The 22,576-nt window shown below is 43.6% G+C and overlaps 1 protein-coding gene across 16 annotated transcripts in view; it reads left to right on the forward strand.

Annotated features, from left to right (window-relative positions):
- INPP4A (inositol polyphosphate-4-phosphatase type I A) overlaps positions 1–22,576 on the forward strand; it is a 2,396,889-nt gene that overhangs the window by 1,463,270 nt on the left and 911,043 nt on the right. For 15 of the 16 annotated variants that reach the window (XM_069636670.1, XM_069636663.1, XM_069636660.1 and 12 more), the window contains one exon: positions 16,307–16,525. In XM_069636670.1, the coding sequence (XP_069492771.1) occupies positions 16,307–16,525 (219 nt within the window). The remainder of the gene's footprint in view (positions 1–16,306; positions 16,526–22,576) is intronic. The other variant, XM_069636669.1, reaches the window with a different exon arrangement.

Here is a 22,576-nt window from a genome sequence, read left to right on the forward strand (position 1 = left end):
GCATGCACCACCAGCATTTGGGACTTAGTTGTATTTATCGATCGAGCATTTCTCGCTGCATACAAGCCAAAGGTCTTTAGAAGGCACAGGATGTCTATCTTGATGTGAACCAACAGCAGGATGTCATCCGCATAGGTAACCCAGAATATTATATAGCCCAAGATAGAAGGGGTAACGAATGCTGCATCTCCAAGTTCTTTAGCAATATCCTTCAGGTAGAGATTGAACAGGAGGGGCGCTAGGACACAGCTCAGTTGCAAGCCATTCAACGTAGTAATCCTTGAGTATGTATTCCCCCCCCTGCTCAATCTCACCCGTAAAGATGTCCTTGTGTGCAAACCAATCAATATCGATAGCAAGTTACCTGCGATGCCCCATTTCTTTAATTTGACCCAGAGCTGGCCCCTGTCGACTTTGTCGAAAGCCAACGACAGATCTACAGAGAGGCTCCTTTTTGACATGCTCTTGGTTGCATGTGGTTGATAATGAATCCCGCATTGGTGGCCCCAACTCCCTTTCGGAAAGCAATTTGATTTGGCTTTAGGATACCACCCTTGACTGCCCATAAAGAGAGCTCTGCTAAAACCATGAGAGCAAAAACCTTTGACTTGGAATCCAGAAGCGCTATTGGCGCTATTTCCCTAGTGGGGAAAATGTATCACCACGCTTAAAGATAGGCACAATACACAATAGTTTCCGTATGCCATGAGTCTGGAAATCTTTGTTGCTGCAGGACATATTTAAATAGTCCATGCAACAGAATAGCCCAGAACGGTGGGTCCATCTTTAGTATTGCATTGCAAAGACCAATAGGCCCTGGGGCCCTCGAGCGACTCAATCTTTAAATTAGGATTTCGATATCCTCCAGATCGAATTTAAGGCCCCACAATGCCTGCTTTCTCTGTTTCAGATGATATTTTATTAGAGCAATACAACTGAGAGAAATATGCCGCCCACTGGTCCTCCAAAATGGGGCATTCCTGCAAAACCCCTTGCAAGCCTTCATTCCCGTTTACAATTCTCCAAATGTTTTCGATGAATAGTTGACAGGATATCATCCCCCATTTTGTGGTGTCTCAATACTTGCATGGACTTTAGCTTTTTTAGAAGATCTTTTAACAATCTTAATGGTCCTAGTACGATCTTCAGGGCTTATCATCATATTTGTAATACTTTCAATATCACGTCTCATTTCCCTCTTTAATTTCTGGACAATAGGACCCTCTTTTTGACGGGCCACAAAATCCTCTGTTCTTAATCGCCTCCGTAGTTGGCAATTAGGGCAAATATGCTTGTATTATTCATGTTCTCACTACCCCTGGCAAGCCATTCTTGAGTAAACAGAGACATACATTTACCCATATTTTGATCAATCCAAACAGACCTATTTTTGGTGGTGTTAACATTTACACATGTATTTTATTTTTTGTGTTGTTAACAGCCACACAAACCACTGGATCCACCATCTTCTTTCTTACCTACAAAGCCCCACATAACGATGAATGATCACTCAGTTCCGCTTTCCTTACCAAGAATTGTTCACATTGATGGAACAAGCCCTGTGAAACAAACAAAGTCAGACTTCAAGGCCTGTGTGCCACGATGCCAGGTGTTTCTGGCATCTAAATTTCCCTTCATATTTCTATTTAGGGGCGCAAGATCCCACTTCCTCGTGAATATCACCTACTTAGAACCCTATTGGCTAAGCAGTCAGTGTTGAAATATCCTGCTAATCATACATGCTTGGCATTTATATCACTTTGATTATGGAACAGGATAGATTCCAACTGATCAATGAACACTGCCTGTTTCACTTCTATGTAGTTGGCATATAAATTAATTAATAATGAGCCATGTATCCCTCATACATTGAGTAATAACCAACACAGCCTGAACACAAAGAAGATACTAAAATATAGGTTCAATTGAATATGCCCAATCTTGTTTGGCTGCTCCCCTATGATCTACCCAGGTGATTTGTCAGGGCCTTCTGTGAGCATATTAGGAAATGATCAATAGAGACCTCCTGTCAAAACACTTTCCTGTACTAGAATTAACTCCACAGCACCCATTGTTACAATTCCGTTCTTAGTTAGTAAGGTGCTTAAAACCAGAGAGTTCCAACTCACTACCCTAAAAACCCATTGCATCAGATCGGCCATTCCAAACATCACTTCTCGGGGTATCCAGCACCCAGATCCACATACACCCCCCCCCGTTCCTGTACATCCATACAACCAGCATTTTGATGCACACTTTCATACTCTGGCCTCCCAACACTGGATTGTCCTGACAGAGGTATTGACACATCAATCCCTCTCAGTCTTAACTTGTCAATACATGAGAACAGAAGGTTTTGCGTCAGGGTAGAGAGGATGTCTATCGCAGCCATTGTCAGGCATTTATCTGAAATGAGTTCCACTCTGGCAATATCCCCATATGCAATCATTCTCAAGGCCGGAACATCATACAGTAATGACAGAATGGTACTCTGATGTATGACCATATATTCTTCCGTATACAGTGTTTATATCAAATATTTTATATTGAATGCCCATATATCGAATATTTTATAGTGAAAACCTTTATAGTGAATGCATTTAGGAGTGCGGTAAAGGGTTAAATATTTTTGGGAAATGGGCGGGGTGGGTTTTTAGGAGTTGGAAACAAGGGTTTGGGGGGAACCCCCAAAAAAAGGAAAAAAAAGAAAAAAGTGCATCCACTATAAAGGTTTTCAATATAAGATATTCGAGATATGTGCATTCAATATAAAATATTTCGATATAAAGACATGTAACGGAAGAATATGGTTACATGTCTTTATATCGAAATATTTTATATTGAACGCAATTTTAGTTCTTTGGCTCCCCCATTTTTTCAATAGGTTGTGACAGTTGCCTCTGTGGTAATTGTTCTTTGGTCTTCCTCGCCTCATTCAAGTACTCTGCTGTGGCACTAGTAATTCCATTCCCTCTGACCATTGGTGACCCTGTAATTGCACTCCAATTCAAGTCACCTGTCAAATCACTGCATGACTTTTGGTTTGATAGATGGCCCAATCCAATCAAATACTCTTCCCCATTTCCTTCTGCAGCTTGCGTCAGGGATTGGGAAGTTTGTCTGCCTCAAGTCTCCCAAGCTCATGCTCTGCCCTTTAGTGAAAGAATGTGCAATTTTTTGCTTCATAGATGATGCTGATAGAGTGTAATCATCTGCTGCGGGGCTCAGTAATCACCTAAGCCTGGCATTCAGTGAAGTTAGAGCCTGGTTTCCCAGGGAGGACCCTGTCATCTATATATGTTGGTATTGCCTGGCCCACAAAGTCTATGGGCCTCATTACACGGTAGGCGGTAACCATGGCGCTATTAGCGCCATGGTTGCCGCCGGTATTTTACTGTGTCTGCCTTGGAGGATGGCAGAATTACCGCCCTACTCCAAGGTGAGCGGGGGCGGTAATTCCCCATTCACCAAGGCCCTTCCCCATTCCCATTTTTGCCCCCATAGGGCATAATGGGAATGGGGAAGGCGCTAATTACGGTACCGCAAATTGCGGTACCGTAATTAGCACCGAGTTCCCTTTGCGGCACCCTACTTTAACGGCTGGTAAAACCAGCCATTAAGGTTGGGTCCCACAAAGGGAACTCGTAGTAAGGCGGTAAGGGTTTACCCGTACTGGTGCCCTTACCGGTACCGGAAAACCCTTACTGTCTAACGTGTAATGAGACCCTATGCTAGCTACGGGAGCCGATATTACACCCACCATGATCATCATCGACTCCATAATAGCCACCCCCAACTTACCACTGCGATCCATGTACTCTGTCTCAATTGCAGTAGAATCATCGCTCAGAGATGGACTGCGCAGGTTATACATTTTATTTTTTTCGTAAGTGCGCAGCTAGTGTTCAATGTTTGTTTCCCTCTTGACAGCTTAGTATCTCACAGAGCACTTTGCCCTCAGCAACTTGTTCCTTTGGAACCACCAGCAAGACTGCAGGACTGCCGAATTACGTAGACAAAATTGAATTAATTGGGCTAAAATGGCACAATCGCACCCAGTACACTGCCAATTAATTAATATTTTCAACCATACTTTGCTCCAAATTCAAACTGTTTCCAAAACGGAGCATCTCAAAATTAGATGAACAGCGCATCGAGATGGGTTTCAATAGGATTACATCAGTTAAATACATCAATCCCGTTACTGCAATACAGGGAAGAGTAAGAGGGTATGTGAGTTTGGAAGTTTAACAGAGAAGAAAAGCTCACTGAGTGACGTCTGTGGTTGCCTGTAATTCTGTCTCCTCGGCTTTTCGTTACACAGGCGCCTCTCCTACACAAGTCTGCTTTTTCTGTTTTATTCTTTTAATTCTGGTTATCCCCTCCTGACACAAAGTCAAGCAAAGGCCTCTGCAGACAATAACAAACAATATGTCCGGGCACAAATGCACAGTTGCAGCTTGCCACTCGCCGACAAGGACAAAGATTTCCTGCAGAGTTTGTGCTTCGCCCTGCGGACCACTGCAGACCACTCTGCACCTCCAATCTGCACAGATTTAACAGTTTTATAGTAGTGATGCAGGCACTCTGCACTCTGTCCCGCCTCCAAAGGAAAAAAGCAACCAGTGAAGAAACTGTCAATGCAGACTCAGACCCACTGCATACCACTCTGCACCTCCACTCCACAATGAGGTTATAGGCGGGGAGGCGAAGGAGGTGGAGGAGGGGAATAATAAGGAGGTGGTTGGAGAAGAGATACTGCGACTAGAAACACTTGTGTGCAGGCATGTTATAAATGCCACATATCATACAGAGAGTAAGTAGGAGAAAAAGATATTGGGGGAGAGATTAAGGAATTGGGAGGAGATCACTAAAACTAGTGGCTCATACAGAGGTGGTTGACGAAGACCTACTAGAGGCGAAAGAGGAGAGCAAAGAAGAGGAGGCTGATGGGAGCATGAGGAGGGGAAGGAAATCATTGCATTTTCATTGAAGGAGGTTGATAAAGAGTTAGAGGAGGACATTGAAAGATATGCTGAATATTGAAAGGAGGGAAGAGGAGAAGATCAGGAGTTAGAAGTAGCTTGAGAGAGAGGATTAGTAGGTTGAAGGAGCTAGAGGCAGAACACATTAAAGATATCAAAAGGAGACGATGGGGAGACTAGGAGAGATGCACATTAGAAGAATGCTTTAGTTAAAGCCAGAGATCCAGACAGCTACAGGAGGTATGAAAGGGGCCGACTGTCCCTCGACAGGCATTAAAGGCAGCAGGATATTTTAGCTGGTGGCAAAATGACAAGAATTATCATAGAGAGGGGGACTGGGAAAGTGTGAACAGAGCTAGGGAAAGCTGGGGAACCCCAGTAAAGAGGTCAGATCCAAACCAAAGGAGGCCAGTAGCCTAGCCAGAGACAACCAACTCTCTATGAGAAACTGCAACACACTCTTCCAGTGACTCAGAAACAACTGTTTGGACTTTTCCTAAATCGGGTTCAGGAACCCCATTTAAACTTATACTGGGAAGAACAAAGAATAGAGCACTGTAGCTGGAATCATGACGGCGGAGAGAGACACTGAATTAGGAAGTGGCCCTAGGAGGGGTCAATTTATGACCCTTGAGAGAGACTTATTAGTTGCCTTAATCCACCTTGTTTGTTTCTTTGGCCCCAAACCGTTCACAATTCGGGCATAAATTCTTTTTGCGCTTAATATTTGAGTTTCGCTGTTTGTTGATTCCTTCTTGCCGTCCTTACACGTTTAACAGGGAACATTGGAAATCTGTTATGTATTTATTTATAGCATATGTTACACGCCCGAACCCAGATGTATCACGGCGGAGGTTACATAGTTACATAGACATACTTATCTGATTGCAGAGGAGGTTAAATACAGTTGGGATTGGGTACAACATTTGTTATCATACAAGCAACATAATTCGGGGGGGGGGAGATAATTACAGGATCGGCCTGGGCATTACTGAATGCGATTCAAGAGGTTAGAATTTGTTAAATAGCCATGTTTTACTAAGTCTCTTGAAGTGGGGGTGTGAGATCTCATTTCTGATGTTCAGTCGGAGAGAGTAACAGATTTTCAGGGCCGCTACAGGGAAGCTGACAGCCCCTGCCCTAGAGTTCTTGAATCAAGGGATGAAGAGGTGTGAGCTCCAGCCTGATTTTAGTGATGTAGATTATGTTTTTTGGGTGACACTGTTATTGAGGTAGGTAGGGGCCTTTTTAGTAATACATTTGTGTGTAATGATGAGGGATTTAAATAGAATTCTCGCTTGTATGGGTAGCCAGTGTACCTCTATCCTTTATATGTGAGATATCGTCACTTCTTTTTACTCCAAGTGTTTTGTTTTGCAACAGTTGCATTTGGCCAGGTTATTCTTTGGGGTTTCTAGCAGGAGTATGTTACAATAATCCAGTTTTGAGAGTATAAGTGCTCGTGCTAGGGTGAGGCAGTGTTGTGGTGTGTGAAATTGGCGACTGATGGCAATAGGTTTGGCTATGTAGGCGGTCAAGGAGCAGATTGCATTAATGTGTTTGTTCATTGTGAGATTGAAAACATAATATTATGGTCCATGCTGCTAAAGAACCAAGTAAAAAGTTACATTTTTCAACAATTGTGTGTATATGACCAGATATCACATTAGAAATCTTTCCATTAGCAATCTGGATGCAATCAAAAAATCAAATGTGTACGATTAAGATTTTGATTTATTTAAATGTTACGTATAAAAGAAAAATGAAATATAAAAAATCTTATACAACGAGATTGTGCAAGAAAACAATCAAAGAAAACGTTATGGATGGATGTACAAATTCAGGTCAGTTTTGCATAAAGATAAAAAGGGAACAATCAAAATGTATTTGTGATACACATAAAAAAATGTCAGTACAAGAAAAGTAAACCAAAAGGAATTATTTTTTTGGGTGACACATAAAATGTACACTTGGTATGGCTGTTTTCCAATTGAACTGTTTTGTTAATTGGTTGCAGATCTGTCTACGTGTGTGCACGCATCACATACAATCTTAATTCAAGTGCCCTAATCCATTTTGTGGGACACCTGTGCACATTTCGGCAAAAGAAGACGCCTGCTGGGCAAAGTATCAAAAGCCTTCCTCAGAGCGAATTACTCTGGACTCTAGGGGGAAGCAGACACGAGAAAAAACACATTGATTTCATTTAGATTATTGGAAAGCTTTTTTGATTTTCTCATTAGTAGACTGTCTAGTACTGTAAAAGGTTCCAAAATGGTGTCTTACCAATGAATTTGATAGGTAGTGTGAATTGGGACAAGCCGGTAATGACTTAGTCGGTGCAATGTATCTGTCGCAGAGGTGCAAAAGCCAGTTTGTGAGGCCTCGCAGGTCTGTGGGCAAATAATGTGAGCCTTGTGTCAGAATCGAGTATTTTGAGGATTTTTTTATTTTGAACAAGATATTTCAATGGTGCCTTGTTGTCATTGTTATAACCAAAGGATTTGGACTTGATGGATTTTGAACTTAGGCGTAGCCCAAAATGGCTGTTAGGCTGCGTTTTTATTCATTTGTTTTTACCCGCTGCCTAAATGTCTGCCTAAATGTGTTGACATTGGCTATCTAAATAGGAAATTGTTTATCGAGGTGGTTTGCAAAAAATTCAGATCATGACAAAGTGAAAGAGTACCTGATTTGTTCAAATTAGTCTCGATGTCTCACTGAATGTATAAAGGGTGATTATTTATCACTGGACCAGTAGCCGGTTCGCAATCAATGCGAATAGAGCTATGATTCTTAAAACAACCGATCTGTGGAGAAAATGTATATATCAGACGTAAAGCATAATAGATTGGTTTGAAAATTACGTAGTTGCCATGATTCATGTGCTAGTGTTTACTGGCACATGCATATTTTTTTTAGAATTGCTGGATATGGTTCATATGTTGATTTTGAAAAGGTATTTTTAAACCGCTCCTTACATCGCGATACACGCAGACGATACTCGGTTTGGTTAAGCTGATCCTAGGTTACTTAGTCTTACGGCTGCAGACAAAAAAAGGCAGAGAAGGTTCTGCCTGAAAATACAGGAGGACTGTGTTCAAGACTGACCGACTGGGGTAAAGTATCCTCCCTCCACCCCCCGTATGATTTCAGTCCCTCTGGCACTCTCTCCTCACCTTGTGGTAGAATTAGGCATGCTCTCTGTCCTGCCTTCTTTGCAGGGGCGCGTTGTCTTTCATGGGCGAGTGCAGTCCAGTTACTTCACTGACGCCGGCCCGTTTGATATTGTTCAGGTAGGTCTTATTGCTGTTCTTTAGTTTTGTTGCTATCCTGCATGCCTTTCTTTGTTTAAAATGTCTTTTTTCTCCCTTAGGTATGCAGAGCTTCAGCGCGGCGAACTGGCTTGGTTGAGCCTCGCTGGTAAATGATGGCTCATTAAGAGCGCTATGATTCGGTAAGTAAGCGCTATGCGCAGCGCTGCAAAGTCTTGCCTTTTCTAACCTGTGTTTTCCTTCCTTGTAGGTCGCGGTGTTCTTCAGCGCGAGTGGAATGTCCGGAGTGGTGCCAGCCGAGAGGCGACCAGCCAGGTAAGCCTTTTGTGCAGTTCGTAATTTGTAAATGTCTCTACTGCTTTCTTCAATGTTGCCTCTATCCTCCTCTTTCTGGTCGTTCTGTCCGAGAGGCGTGCAGATTCGAGGAAACTGTTCTCAGTAGTTGCAAGTGTTTAAAGATGAAGGCTGCAGGTAAAATGCTGCTGCTAATGATGTTCCTTTTGTCTCCTTGCAGGTTCTGCTTCTCTGAGGTTCGAGGGAATAGCTGGACACAGTGAGCGTCACGTTGCAAGCTGCAAAGTAACGCAAAGCTTGTTGTCTTGCTCGGGTGTGGTTTAAATAGCCCCAACAAAATAGTCCAGGTAAAGTAGTCCCTAGGCTACCACACCCAAAACACCAGACCGCATAGCTTGGTTCTTAGGAACCAAGCTATGTGGATGCCTCCATGTTGGCTGACAATACAATAAAGTAGTTCCCAAGCACATTGTTTTTCATGGTGTATGAGCCTGGCGCCATAGGCGCCAGGACTGGCCCCATGAGGGCTTTTGAAGAGGATGCCAGGCTCTAGAGGCCCGAGTCCTGACTCAACCTGGCTAATGGGTTGGCCAGAGGGGGTTTTGGGCGAGGGTCGTGACAGGGGCTTCTGAAAGATGATTGGATCAGCAAAGGAACCATTGCTATTGGTCCGAGCGGTCCGTGCCTCTACGTCTGCTGACGTTTATTTCAAATGTCATCATGTTGAGCAGAGGGCCTCGTGTAGTAACCCTTTGTAATTGGTCCGGGGTGTCCGTGCCCTCATACGGATCTCCTAAGTTATGAATGTAACCATGACAACATGATTTTGCAAGTGCAATGCTTTCAAAATGCTGCGCCCACAAAAAAATGACACGGATTGACTACGTTAGGAATGTAGCCATAGCACCATGATTTTGCAAGTGTAATGTTTCAAAATGCCGCGTCCAGAAGAGATACCGATTTACATAGTGAGCCGGCTAAATACATGAGAGTGTTTGGAATACAAAAACACAGAGAACCTGCCGTTTGTACGATTCAAAGATGTAACAATTGACACAGTAAGCTAAATCAATTCGAAAGAATTGCTCTAAACGAATTCTTAAAATGTTATGAATGGCCTTAACATGAAGGCCTGAAGTTCATTTACAATAATAAGGCATGAAGATGCCAATACCAGTGATCATTCGAAAGAGTGTTTGTTTGCGTCCTGTAATGAATTGTAATTTGGTTCAGAATTTGAAAGCATTGTCTTGACAAGGGCCAAATAGGGTCCTCCTAGAATCGGATATTTGTGTATTAATCCTCTTACACAAGATTCTGTCTGGGTTCAGGATTTGAAAAAGCTATTGCCTTTACAGGGCCGGAAAAAATTCCTCATTGAGTCCTTTAGTGTGTGCTGACAATCTATGGATCCACTGTGCCTCTTTCTGTAACAAACATTGAGGTACATTCAATGAGTTTTTGACAACATCAAGAATCCACCAGAAGATATTGTTTGCAGTGTGTTGTCACTCAACATAATGATTGACAAGGGGTGCAGTCATGGTTTTGCGCCCGATTTTAGGTCGATGTTCCAAAATTCTGATGTGTGTTGAGCGAGTGCTCGGGCCGACATAGTGCAAACTGCATGGGCACTCTATACAGTACACAACTTGTTTAGTTTTACAGTTTGTTAGAGTTGGAAGTGTCCATGTGTGATCCCCAATTTTGAAATCTTTCATTTTCTTGGTAAATTTGCATACTGAACACGACCCACATGGAAAATGTCCGACTGTGGCCCGTAGGTCCCATAAACCAGTTCTCCGTAGCCTTTTTTGAAATTTACAGTGCACTAACTTGTCACGTACATTCTTTCCACTTTTAAAAGAAAACCTCAGTAATGGTTCATCCAGTATACTCAATTGGGCTATAGGCCAGTATTTGGAGATGAGTTTCTTAACCTGAAAGGTCTGGCACCCATGAGTAATAACACAGGCCATTCTATCGTTGTATGATGTTTGATTCTTGCTGGTTTCAGAAGTTAGTAGAATATCACGATCAGTAAAACTGGCCCGTTTCTTAGATCTACTAATACGTTTTATTGGATATCCTCTTTCTTTTAGTCGGGCATCCAAATCTTCTGCCTGTTCATGAAAATCAGACAAGTCTGTGCAATTTCTCTGTATACGGAGATATTGTCCATATGGTAAATTCTCCCTTAAATGATGTGGATGATCACTTGAGAAGTGCAGTAAGGTATTTCTAGAACTCGCTTGTCTGTGTAGACAACATTTGAGATTCCCTGCTTTGTGCTTTATCTTGAGGTCCAAGAAATGGATTTCTTCAATACTGGACTCCATTGTAAACTGGATGGTATTGTTAACACTATTCAGCCATGTTTGAAAGGGTACAAGCTCTGTCTCAGGTCCGTCCCAAATAAAAATTATGTAATCAACAAAGCGTTTCCAGTTCAAAATGTAACTCCTGTACGGATTCCTGTTTGATAAGATATTGTGTGTTTCAAAGTTAACATATAAAGGATCGCTAAACTCGGAGCGAAGGCCGCCCCCATCGCGGTACGTTTAATTTGCAAGTAGAACTGGCCATTAAATTCAAAGTAGTTCTTACAGAGTGCCGGGTTCATTAATTCAATAATGAAGTTGTGTGGGACACGTTCTTGTAAACAAGTGAGTTGGTCTCGCATACATTCAGTGGCTTGATCCTGAGGTATGCTAGTATACAAGGACTTAATGTCCATAGTTACTAGCCTCTGTCTGGTCTTATCAAACGCATGATTTTCAAAGATCTGAATTGTATGTGTGGTGTCTCCCAAGTAAGTTTCAGTATGCATACTCCTGAGTTTCAGAAAGGTGTTGATGAATTAGCATTGTGGCTTGAGTGTGGATCCACAACCTGAAACAATGGGTCTCCCTGGTGGTTTTTCCAGGCTCTTGTGTATTTTTGGTAATGCATATATGGTTGGAGTATGTCCTTGGCTTGTGGTGAGATATTCAAATTCTTTTTCAGTGATCCAGTTCTGATCATAGCCATATTTCACTGTTTGTTCGATCTCTATTTTGATTTCATTAACCGGGTCCTTTTTCAATTTTTTGAAAAGCTACACACCTAGAGCTTTTAACTGTTTTAGTATTGGTAGGGTGGTTCCATCAATGGTAATGATGTGGTAGTCAGGGTGTAACATGTTCAATCGAGAGGGGGTTCCTTTCATGAGGATCTCAGTCTTTTCATCATTAAGACACAGGCTGTTTGTGGCCATCCAGTTTTGAATAATGGAGTAGATCTTATTAATGAATGCAGAGTCTTGATCATAGTCGCTAGTGATTGGGATGAGGATCTGAGTATCATCCGCAACATTGGTATAGATAACCTCCATAGCATCTAGTGCTGCAAAGAAGAGTTTAGTATAAGCATTGTGCAGAGTGGAGGAAAGGCAGGATTCTTGCAGTACTCCCAGTGGTACTGGTATTGTATCGGCTGCCTCGTCACAAGTAGCTACTCTCGAGGTGCATTCAGATAGGAATGACTTAACCCATGCAGGAGCTTCTGTGGAGAAGTAGACATTTTTTGACAATGCATTACATAGCTTGTCATGGTCCACCAAATCAAAAGCAGTGGACAAATCGAGTAAGAGGAGGATACAGATAGTTGTTTTCTAGAAACACTTGGACTTGGGTGTAGGTAATTTTGTCAATTTCTTTTAGTAGCAAAGGGACCGTGGTTATGGTCTGTAGTTAGTGGGAATAGTCGGGTCCAGGGAGAGTTTTTTCAGAAGAGGAGTGACCCAGGCTTCATTAATATTGGCGGGGATTGAGGTGGAGGTGGAGGTGAAGGGGGCATTTATGCATTTAGTAATGATGGGGGCTAGGGTGGGGGCACAGAGCCTGGGTTATCTCCCAGGCTCTATTTCCCCTATATCCCAGGCACCTTTCCCAGCTGCTATGGCTGTGTAACGGGAGAGTAGACGAATGGGGACACTTTTTTCACAGACCAAATCAGGAGAAATATTTCATTCTCCATGGTTTAAGTGTATGGAACCAAAGTAGCTTGCCACTTCTGACTACCGTATCACGAAGCAACAGGAGGCTGAAACTTCGGGTCCGCAAACTTAAACCATTGAGACACCTACAGAGTTACACAAACTTAAACCATTGCGACACCTAAATGCTAACATTGCCCACGTTTTCAAAATGTTGGGGTTTACCATCCGATTAGAGTAACACTTTCTAAGCCTATATACACTAGACAAGGAGAATTGCTTATCCAGGATGAATGCATTTTGTTGAAATATTAAACGGTTCATCACATTATTGCTAAGACATTGGTTGTAGGACAATTATCAACATAGAGCCTATGCACAGACTAACAAGCATGTTATTTTGAAATGTAACTTTCATTATTTGAAACTGCCCCTCCCAGTGACCATTCATGTTTAAGAAGAATCTACAGCCCTGAAGACAGCAAGAATACTTCCACGCGAGCCAAAACATTCCTGTTCTCCACATACAGCTAGCATGATTTATTGATGTAGCATTCGAGTATATGCCTGATAGATTCTTACAGCTAACTCAGTGCACCATTATAACTCTTTGTGGAGCGTTCCAGTTGGCTCAGCCAACCAGGAAAGAGGATTCTGCGCAAATTCTGAGCACTTATACCTGGTGTTTGCTTGGAAGCTTTACTCTTGCCCAGGTAGAAGATTCCCTGGTGCAGTGTTGCTCATGAACATGCCTACTTGTCCCCATCCCTCAACTACAATGCCTCGGCGTTCTTCTCCCACTAATCTGCTGCTTGTGTGACGAACATTCCCAGGGTGGTATTCCAGAGCGCTGCCATTTTCTCTGGCTACGCCCACAGCCCATCCACAGTTTTTTTTTTTTGGGAGGGTTGAGGGTGTCGGGGTGAAATAGGATGCGACCTGGCGCAAAATGCCTCAGCACACTACATGGGGTGGAATTCTGGGGCATTAGGTGCCCAAAACCCTCCTTAATGTCCTTGCTTTGTTTGGGACGTTAAGTCAGGCTTTCTGGACACTTAATGGCTGGAGTTCCAGGTCCCCCAGTCCCCCGGCACTAATGTAACGCTCACCTGATTCTCGCAGAGGCGCCGGTCTTGACTGGGCGACTACCGTATCTTCAAAGGTGATGTGCAGCACCCGGTTGGCTCTTTGGGCTGGACCTCTGTGCCCTGTATGCCTGACGTGCAGAGTACGATGTCTTAGGTAAGTGAATGCCGAGCTCTCCATCTGCCTCGGGGCAGGGTGCTGTAACCAGTTTCTTCACAGGATTGGTAGCGCAGGCCTCTTGACTTCAGAGGACTGCTGTCCGTCGTTTACTGCACGAACAGTAAGTTTCCAGTAACTCAAATGTCTTTAAAGTCTTTAATAATGATGTCTCTTGTTTTGCAGGGTTCCGGCGATGGCGGATGACGGGCTGAAGTGCCTTGAAGATGGAGCCCGTGTGATGAATAGAAGCGCCTGGAAGCACGTAAGTAAGCGCTTGTTGCCAGCTTCACAATGCGCTCTAACTGTCTTTTTATTTTGCAGGTACAAGTTCGGAGCGGCTGCAGGGTGTCGGGATACCCACTGGGTTAGATGTGGAAAGGAGTAATGGCACGTGAGTATTAAAATTCCCCAATGTCTTTAAACGCACCTTGTTTTGTCTTTCAGATGCGGGATGCAGCGCCGACGGCCTCCGGAGCGTGCGAAGAGTTGGTAAGCCTTTGCCTTTCAGATGCCGGAATGCTAACCTGTTCTTTCTTGTCTTTATAGGTGTTGCTGAAGACTGGATTCAGGATGGTAAGCCTTTTTCCTTAGGCCCAGGATCAGATGCAGAAGACACGATGAGCGTTCTGCTGCAGAGGATGCAGAATAACGCAAAGCAAGATTCATCCACCGGGTGTGGTTTAAATAGCCTCCTGTAGTGCTTAGGTGTCTCCTTCCACAGCCACGCCTAAGTAAGAAAAGAGTTCCTGGTAAGAAAAGAGTTCCTGCCTTCCAGAAGAGTTCCAGTGTTCTGCATCTAGGGAGTGGCTCCAGCCCCACCCAACAGGAAAAGTAGTTCCAAACAGAAGAGGATCAGAGGCTCAACTGGCAGGCAAGTAAGCAGCATGGTCTGCTGCAGGTAAGTCCACCCAAGCATTATGAGCCCGGCGCTTCCAGCGCTGGGACTGGGCATATTTATGAGCCTGGTGCCACTGGCGCCAGGACTGGGTCCAAAAGGTCCCCATTGGGACTGGTTGGCACTCGGAACCTGGGTTATGGATCTGCTTCCAAGGGAGTTGGGAAAACCCTGACCTTTTGGAAGCAGAGATCATGACAACTAATGCTTCGTTTACTGTTGATCCTAAAATTGAATTTTACAACATGTCAAAAGAAAAGGAGACATTCCCTCCAACTCCCCTCCCCACTCACCCCCAAGGTAACAAACATTCAAATCCTAAATCGCCTTTCTTCCGGGCAGTCCCTCCACGTTCATTATAGGTCTAGTAGTCTCAGGCGTTGCGGGCACCACATCACCCTGTAGTCATCTTTAAGGAAAGTCATTATTTCCCCCCAATCCGCAGTAAAGTTCTGCACTTTAACGTTCATGACGTAAATTGCCCATTCCAAAGCCACTATTTCCCAAATATTACGAAGCCAGTCCTAACTCATGGGGATCCCGGGGCTCTTCCATCTCTGAGCTATTAACATCAAAGCTGCTAGCGTCAGTATCACCTTTGCTTTCTCCCTTCCTCTGGGTTCCCCCACCTCTGAGGATCTTTTGACTATTTGAATTAATTTGGTATTATCTTGATCAATCGTGGTCTGTTTTTGTTGTATTTATCTGGTCTATAAATGTAGCAATTGGTTAATGAAGTCTCTTTTTGAATGAAGTTTATTTGTTTGTATACAGTGAGAAATGCCCTTTTGAAAACACTATAAAATAATTGTTATATGCTGTCTTGTCTGTTGTTGAGTGATACTGAATATGGTATCCGGTCATTGCATTGACAATCAAAGCATCGACAGCCAAACCATCTAAAAAAAAGCATTTAAAAAAAAAGGATCTAATGCATTTTTTTAGATGGTAAAGGGTTTGGTTTAATAAAAATGGGTTTTTAAGGTTAAAAAAAGGGGGAAGAGGGAGACCCCCCATAAAAATAAAATGCATTAGATGCTTATTTTAGATGGTATGGCATTAAATGCTTTGGCTGTCGATGGAATGACTATAAACCACTTAATATGTATTCATTCTGATTCATCTCATATTACACTTTTTCATAAATACCTCTGGCAAATATTTTCATCTATTGACCTCCTATGAATCATATGTTGAATATATTAAACTAGACTCATCTTTGTATTAGATCTCCTCTGTAGCAATGTGCCAGACTGTACATTATGTCATTGGAAGCTGGTGTGTGAAGTGGTAATGGAATGCTGTGTGCTGGTCGGGTGAGTGAGTATTCTGTGAGAGGCAGCTGGTGGAAAGTGGCTTGGTGTATGGATGGGTCAGTGTCTGTGTATCTACACGTATACTACTAGTAACTGGATGGAATAAACACTCACGTAACTTAGCTGTGGTCTCCAGCCTGGTACTTCGCGATGAACCCATCTTTCATTATTACACCCTCCTTGTATTTGTAAGATAAAAAAAGATAATCTGCCTTTGTTCCCACAATCAACAAGACAGCTATTTTTATTTTTTAAATCGTATCTTATGAAATGAACCTAGTTTTACTCTGTTAACACACATCTCTATTGTCTCCTTCTAGACAAGGCAGCTTGTCTCTGTCTGTGATTGCAGACTCCTGGCAAACGCAATCCAAGGACTGAATGCTGCAAGGCCAGATTACATTGCTTCCAAGGCATCGCCTACCTCTGGGGATGTGGATCAGGTGATGCTGAGGAACGATCAAGACACACTGGTGGCAAAATGGACGGGCAGAAATAGCCGGTCGTCTTTGCAGGTGAACTGGCACGAAGAGGAATGGGTAGGCTTTCTTAAAGTTGTTTGCATTTACCAAGGTTTGTACTAGGTGGTTGCCCCACAAAGCAATGTCAGCTCATCGAGCATTAGTAAAAATCTTGCTGCACTTTTGAAGACCATCAAATCGGTCACTGTTGGTGAAATTAATGAAATAGCTGTTTATGAGGCCTTTGTTGTGCATAGAAGAAATAGACATTTGAGTATACAAACACCAAATGTCTTTCCATTTTTCACTGACTGTAACCCCCAGAATATTGTGGGAATAATTTAAAAGCTTTGAGGGAAAAAACTGAAATGTGGCACACATCCATACATTTTGCAGCATTTATTAACATATGAGAGTAGAATAGGCCATCTCAGCAAAGCCACATTTGCTACAGCACCACCGAGTAGCCATCCCTGAAAGTTCACCTCCAATTCAGAGCCACTACGCAATGCATTGTTGGTATGCAAATTTGCTCAAAAGCATGCCTTTTACTCAAATATATTGTGTCTTATTGGGCAGCAATGTTTTATACATAGCTTAATTAACTGCAAGACAGACAGCTCTCAACAATGCAGACAACCACATATGTGTTTCACCCTCATTAGGGATAATCAGCGTGGTAAAGTATACATATTTGTGCATGGAGCATTGGAGTATCTTTATCAAAGTCTCAGGAGGATAGCTCAGGGGCAACATGCTCGCCTTGGAAGCAAGACGACACGAAGCACCACAGGTTCGATCCCCGTGTCTGCGCTTAGAAACCTCTGGGTATTAAGTGCTTTATAAATAACCTATCATATCATATCAAACATCATCAATGTTATGGTGGGTTTAAAAAAAGCATTAAAGACCTACCGATAGAGCATTGCTTAGTGCCTCTGAATTGGAGGTCAACATCCATGAATGGCTGCTCGGTGGGTTTGTCGCAGTTGTTAATTACCTTAAGTAATGGCCTATTCTTCCCTCTCGTTTCAGGTAGGTTTTTTTTTTGTTTGTTAAATACAATAGTAATAGGTAGCTCCTAAACATACAGATGTCCATTGCTTAAATCCTCCTTATTGTGCCTCCCAATTGAAGAAGCTTGTTCAAAGGCAGACGCTTTATTTAAATGTTGTGTAGAGCTTAGAATAACTTGCTCTGCACGTATCAGCATCAGAAACTAGCAATGATTTGTCCCTAAGCCTTATTGCAATGAGTGGCAGATGCATAAAATATACTTGTATGCTTTTTTTAGCAGCATTTAAGAAATATGAGAGGACTTTCAAAATTGCAATGTTTTGCTTTTTTTGTGAGTGAAAAATCACATTCAATCTTCACAAATCGGTGGTCTTACTGTGCTAATACTCCTAGCCGCACATGGTAGAACATTTCCCCACTTCATAGCATCACAGAGATTTGTATTCACTTGCTGAATTCTTGCAGACATCAGTCTGGCGCAACACATCACCAACTTCTAAAACCCAGATGAATCGTGTTACTAAAAGCTTCATCAGATACAAAGGGCAGTGCTCCCCAATGTAGTTTTCAGAGTGAAAACGATGTGAAGGAAAACCAGTGGGAATTGAACTGTCAAACATGAACAAATAACACAGGTAGTACTGTCTCCGTTGACAGGTTTGAGCTATGCATCCAAAACATATAAACATCTATATATTACACAACTATAATAATGCATAACCTTCAATTATGTAACAATAGTAATACAAATAACCTTTTTCCACTATCAGATTACACAGCCAGTTTATTATAAAAAAGATATCAATGTACAAAAAAGCACAACTACATTTGATACAAAAACAAATAGTATGGGTAAAAAAATGTCGATAGTCATACGCTACAGATGCTTAGGAAGTATGTGCGCTTTTTGAATTTCATACAATCATCCAAAAGCAAAAGTAGGATAGTCCATTTGAGCCAAGTTACCCATTCCACAGCTCCACCTAGTAGCTATCGTTGAGAGCCACATCAGCAAGGCATTCTGGGTATGTAAATTAGCCTAATTGCAAGACCTTTTCTCCAGGAAATTGACTTTGTCTTAGATGGCAGTGCTACTTTTTACTTAGCGTAATCATCCCAAAACAGACATTTTGCAGTGCTGTCGAGACAACTACATACCTGATTTCACCGTTATGAGGGATTATTAGTGCAGTATAGTCTTGACGCCTTGTGGTTGGAGCATTGCAGCATGTATACAAAATACCAATACAATTATGGTGGGTTTAAAATGGCTTAAAAAAAACCTTTCATTTGAAATGTGAAGGTAGGATAAACCATTTGAGCCAAGTCATATATTTTTGACATTGATGACCACAGTTACAGAATGGCTTCTGTAGGGGATGAATGGGGCAAATTCTATAAAGAAGCAGGAGTCGGAAGAAGACTTTTTTTGGTTAAATCTTTTTATTAGACGGTATTGTGACATATCAGTAGGTGTTGTCACTTCTCCCCAGGGGGGAGCCCTTTTCCATGAGGATTAGGGAGGTGCGGCCGCTACCCAATAGTCCCCCTTGGGATGGTTTAATGCAGGAGGACCTCATGGGAATGGACTCTCCCTCTCGGGATAAGGACGACCACCTGAGGTACAGCCAGTTAAACAATGTCACCCCCCAACATTCCCTAGCCCCTCCTCCATTCCAAACCACTTCCTTGAAAGTAGACCAATGTATTACTGTAGTACATGGGATACAGTCAAAGCAGAAAGTACAAGGACGAAGAACACAGAAGACTTGAAGATTACTGACTGTGCTAGCAATGGTACGAGATGGCCCAGAGGAGGTGTAAAGATCAAGGTGTCAAAGGAAACAAAGGACTCGGAGGTGCTAGCAACAATATATAAGAAGAGAAAATGGACTAAAGAAGTTGTTGAGCCCAGCCGGGAGAGGCAACAGATGTGCAAACCATCCAGAGCGGGAGTTTCAAATTCTGTTGCCAGACCAGAGGAATAGGAGAGCAGAGGACTCCGGCGAATCGCTGAGGGAGTTCTCTGTGGGTCCAATTTGAGCAGACCAAGCTCAAACCAGGAGAAAAGAACCGAGCAGTACAGCCGAGCGCGGCGCAGCTGGGTATGAGAGACCCAGAGCGGACACGGCAGTCGAAGACAGGAAGTCTCGAACTGCTCTCTCCTAGCCCAGAAGTAACAACCAAACTATTGGGAAGCATGGAGTGAGCATCCGGGGAGAATGTCCTCATCGCAGTGGCAGCCATAAACCCACTGACCACCATAGACAGCAGCAATAAGCCCGCTGACTATGGCGTGCATCTGGAGTGCTTCCGAGTGCTGTTGGCTGTGTTGGTGCCCACTCCCTTTCTTGGAGCCCGGCTGAACTATATTGCAAGATCATTCCTGGCCCCGCCTACTCACCTCTGCATCAGCTGATAAGGCACGGGTCACACGCATCCCGAGAGCTGTTGGCTGTGTGGGTGCCCACTCCATTTTTTGGAGCCCTGCTGAACTATATTACAAGGTATCCTAGCATGGGACATTACTTCACCTTCACCTACTATTGGGATTAACTGGACTGAACTCCGACAATCTCTACGACTCAGCAAGACATTATAAACTACCTATATTCACTATAACTACTTTGTTTTCTTAAATCGTTCCTGGACCCACCCACTCGCCTCTGCATCAGCTGATAAGGCAGGGGTAACGTGCAGCCACGCGTACGTATCCCGGGTTCCTGGGGCTGAAGGGCAGGAACCGCTATTGTGTTTTTATAGGAGAACGGCAAACCAATATCGGAAGAACTGCCTGACAAACAGTGGGACCTTTGTACCCGGTGCTCGCTTATGACATTCATTGTGGTGTGTAGAGCAGAGTAACTCCTCATGTTTCTGTGTCCCTTTTTATGACATTAGCGGTAGTTTGTCGAAGGGGGAAACAATGTGTGATTTTGTGTTGCTAGAGGAGATAATAACTGGGTGTAACATCTCTGTGGAGTTCACAGCAGTCCTGGAGACACCTGAACCGAGTATCACAATGGCGACATTGAAGGCAGGTTCCCATTCCAAGATGGCTGTGACTCACGTTCACAGAGCACTGACGTCATCATGCTCACGTCAGTCCCGGAAGATGGCGATTCCGAAAATTATGACACTGCAGACCAGGTAGGCAGCGCGTTGCAACTGTTATCGTGTTGCGTTACGCTAGTTCGAGTAATTCCCCTGCACGGCTTGCCGCGCTCATTCTCCTCGTCTGCCTTCTGTGATCTCCTGTCTCTCCCGCTCCAACCATCGTTACTCGGCTCCTGTTTTCCCCTTCACTCCCTGGTTTCACAGGCCTCTCAGTTCTTCCTCCCCGAGCCATAGGATTTCCAGCACCTTCCTTGGTTTCTGCTTTCTGGGTTTCCCTGGATTGCTCCACTGTCTTCCCACATTGTTCCTCTGTTCATTCGGAGTACCACCTGTTGCTCTTCAGTTTCCTTCTCGGAAGCACCAGTCCTGCCTCGCATTGGGATAACCTCAGCTGCTACACCGGCCAGGGATCTACCATACCATATCTGGTCAGGTTTTTTTCCCCTGGAGGGGTTTTTCTTCCTTGAGACCCTGCTATCTGAGTGGCCTTTGTGCCCCCCAGATTACAATACTTGGGTGGCACAGTGGCAGCATGGAGTGAAAGGCCTTACCTCTTTCCACCAAAGTACAAGTGAAAGAAGGTGAGGCGCAACACTGATGGCTTACAACACCCAAAAAAGAAAAAGGCAGTTGTCCTTATGGAGCAAATTCAGGAATTAGTGGCTGCTGTATAAGGCTTGTCCTTGGAGGTGCAAAGTTTAAAGACCGAAAATGCGGTTTTGCGGTAAGAACTACTGCAATGAGAACCCGCTGGAGATGGCAGGCAATGTCGGGGACCTCCATTGGAGAAGTACAATGGCGAATCAAAGAAATTCAAGGAGTTCTTATATGCCTGCACCGTAGCATTCAAATTCATACAAGCAGCCTTTCCGTCTGAACATTCTAAGGTGGGCTTTGTCATCTCCAATCTCACAGGGAGTGCCGTATCATGGGCCACCCCTTTGGTGGTGTCTTCTAGTCCCCTGCTGGATGATTTCAAAGGATTCCTCAAGGGCCTTTCCAGTATATTTGACAGGCCAAAGCTCACATACACCAAACAAGATAACCTCCTGGACTTTACCCAAGGAGCTATGGATGGCTTAACTTACGTGACTAAATTCAAGCAACTGGCACACCAGACAGCTTGGCTGGAAGAAGAATGCATTACCCGGTTCCATAGGGGTTTTGCAGAAGAGCTTAAGGACGTACTAGCCGATGTTCCTCAGCCCCCTTCCTTTGAAGAACTGGTTAAGCTGGTATTGCGGGTAGATGACCGGCTGCAAGAGAGAAGGCTAGAACGCAGATGTTCACAGAACAGTAACCCTTGTGTATTTTCTCACTCGCCTGGACCCGAGACAAAGAGCAATAACAAGGAAGAACTTATGCAAATAGGTACGGCAAGAGGACCTTTGTCGGAGGAAGAACGATCCAGACGTAGAAGGCTAGGCTTATGAATGTACTGCAGTTCGGCTGATCATCTGGTTCGCATGTGCCCTATGGCCCCGGACCGCAAGTCAGGAAACGCCAGTTTCCGCTCGTAGTAGGGACTTACGTGTAGGAACCAATCCCATGGAAGAGGCCGTTAGAGATACTCGGAGGACCAGTATGCTAGTTATCAAAATCAGCTTATCCATTTCGGGGCAGGCAGCCATGGAGACACATGCCATGGTGGCTTCTGGAGCCGCCGGCGTGTTTATGGACGTCAATTTGGCTCACCAGATGCACATCCTAAAAGAAAAGAAGAGCCAAGCCATACCAGTGGAAGGAGTCGACAGATTATCGTTGAGCGGTGGACCCATTGAAAAGCACACAACCATGTTAAAGATATCAATCCAAGAGCATAAGGAAAAGCTAGTCTTTAATTTGCACGCTCATTATTCAGTGATTCTGGGGATTCCCTGGCTGGCCAAACAAAATCCCATATAAACTGAACCGTTCACACCGTGTTTTTGGGATCGGAACAATGCATGCACTCCTGGCTGTTAACCACCAATGAGGAAGGAACAATTTTTGCTT

Source organism: Ambystoma mexicanum, chromosome 7p, assembly GCF_040938575.1.
Source record: "Ambystoma mexicanum isolate Mex_15411 chromosome 7p, UKY_AmexF1_1, whole genome shotgun sequence".
Taxonomy (NCBI): Eukaryota; Metazoa; Chordata; class Amphibia; order Caudata; family Ambystomatidae; genus Ambystoma; species Ambystoma mexicanum.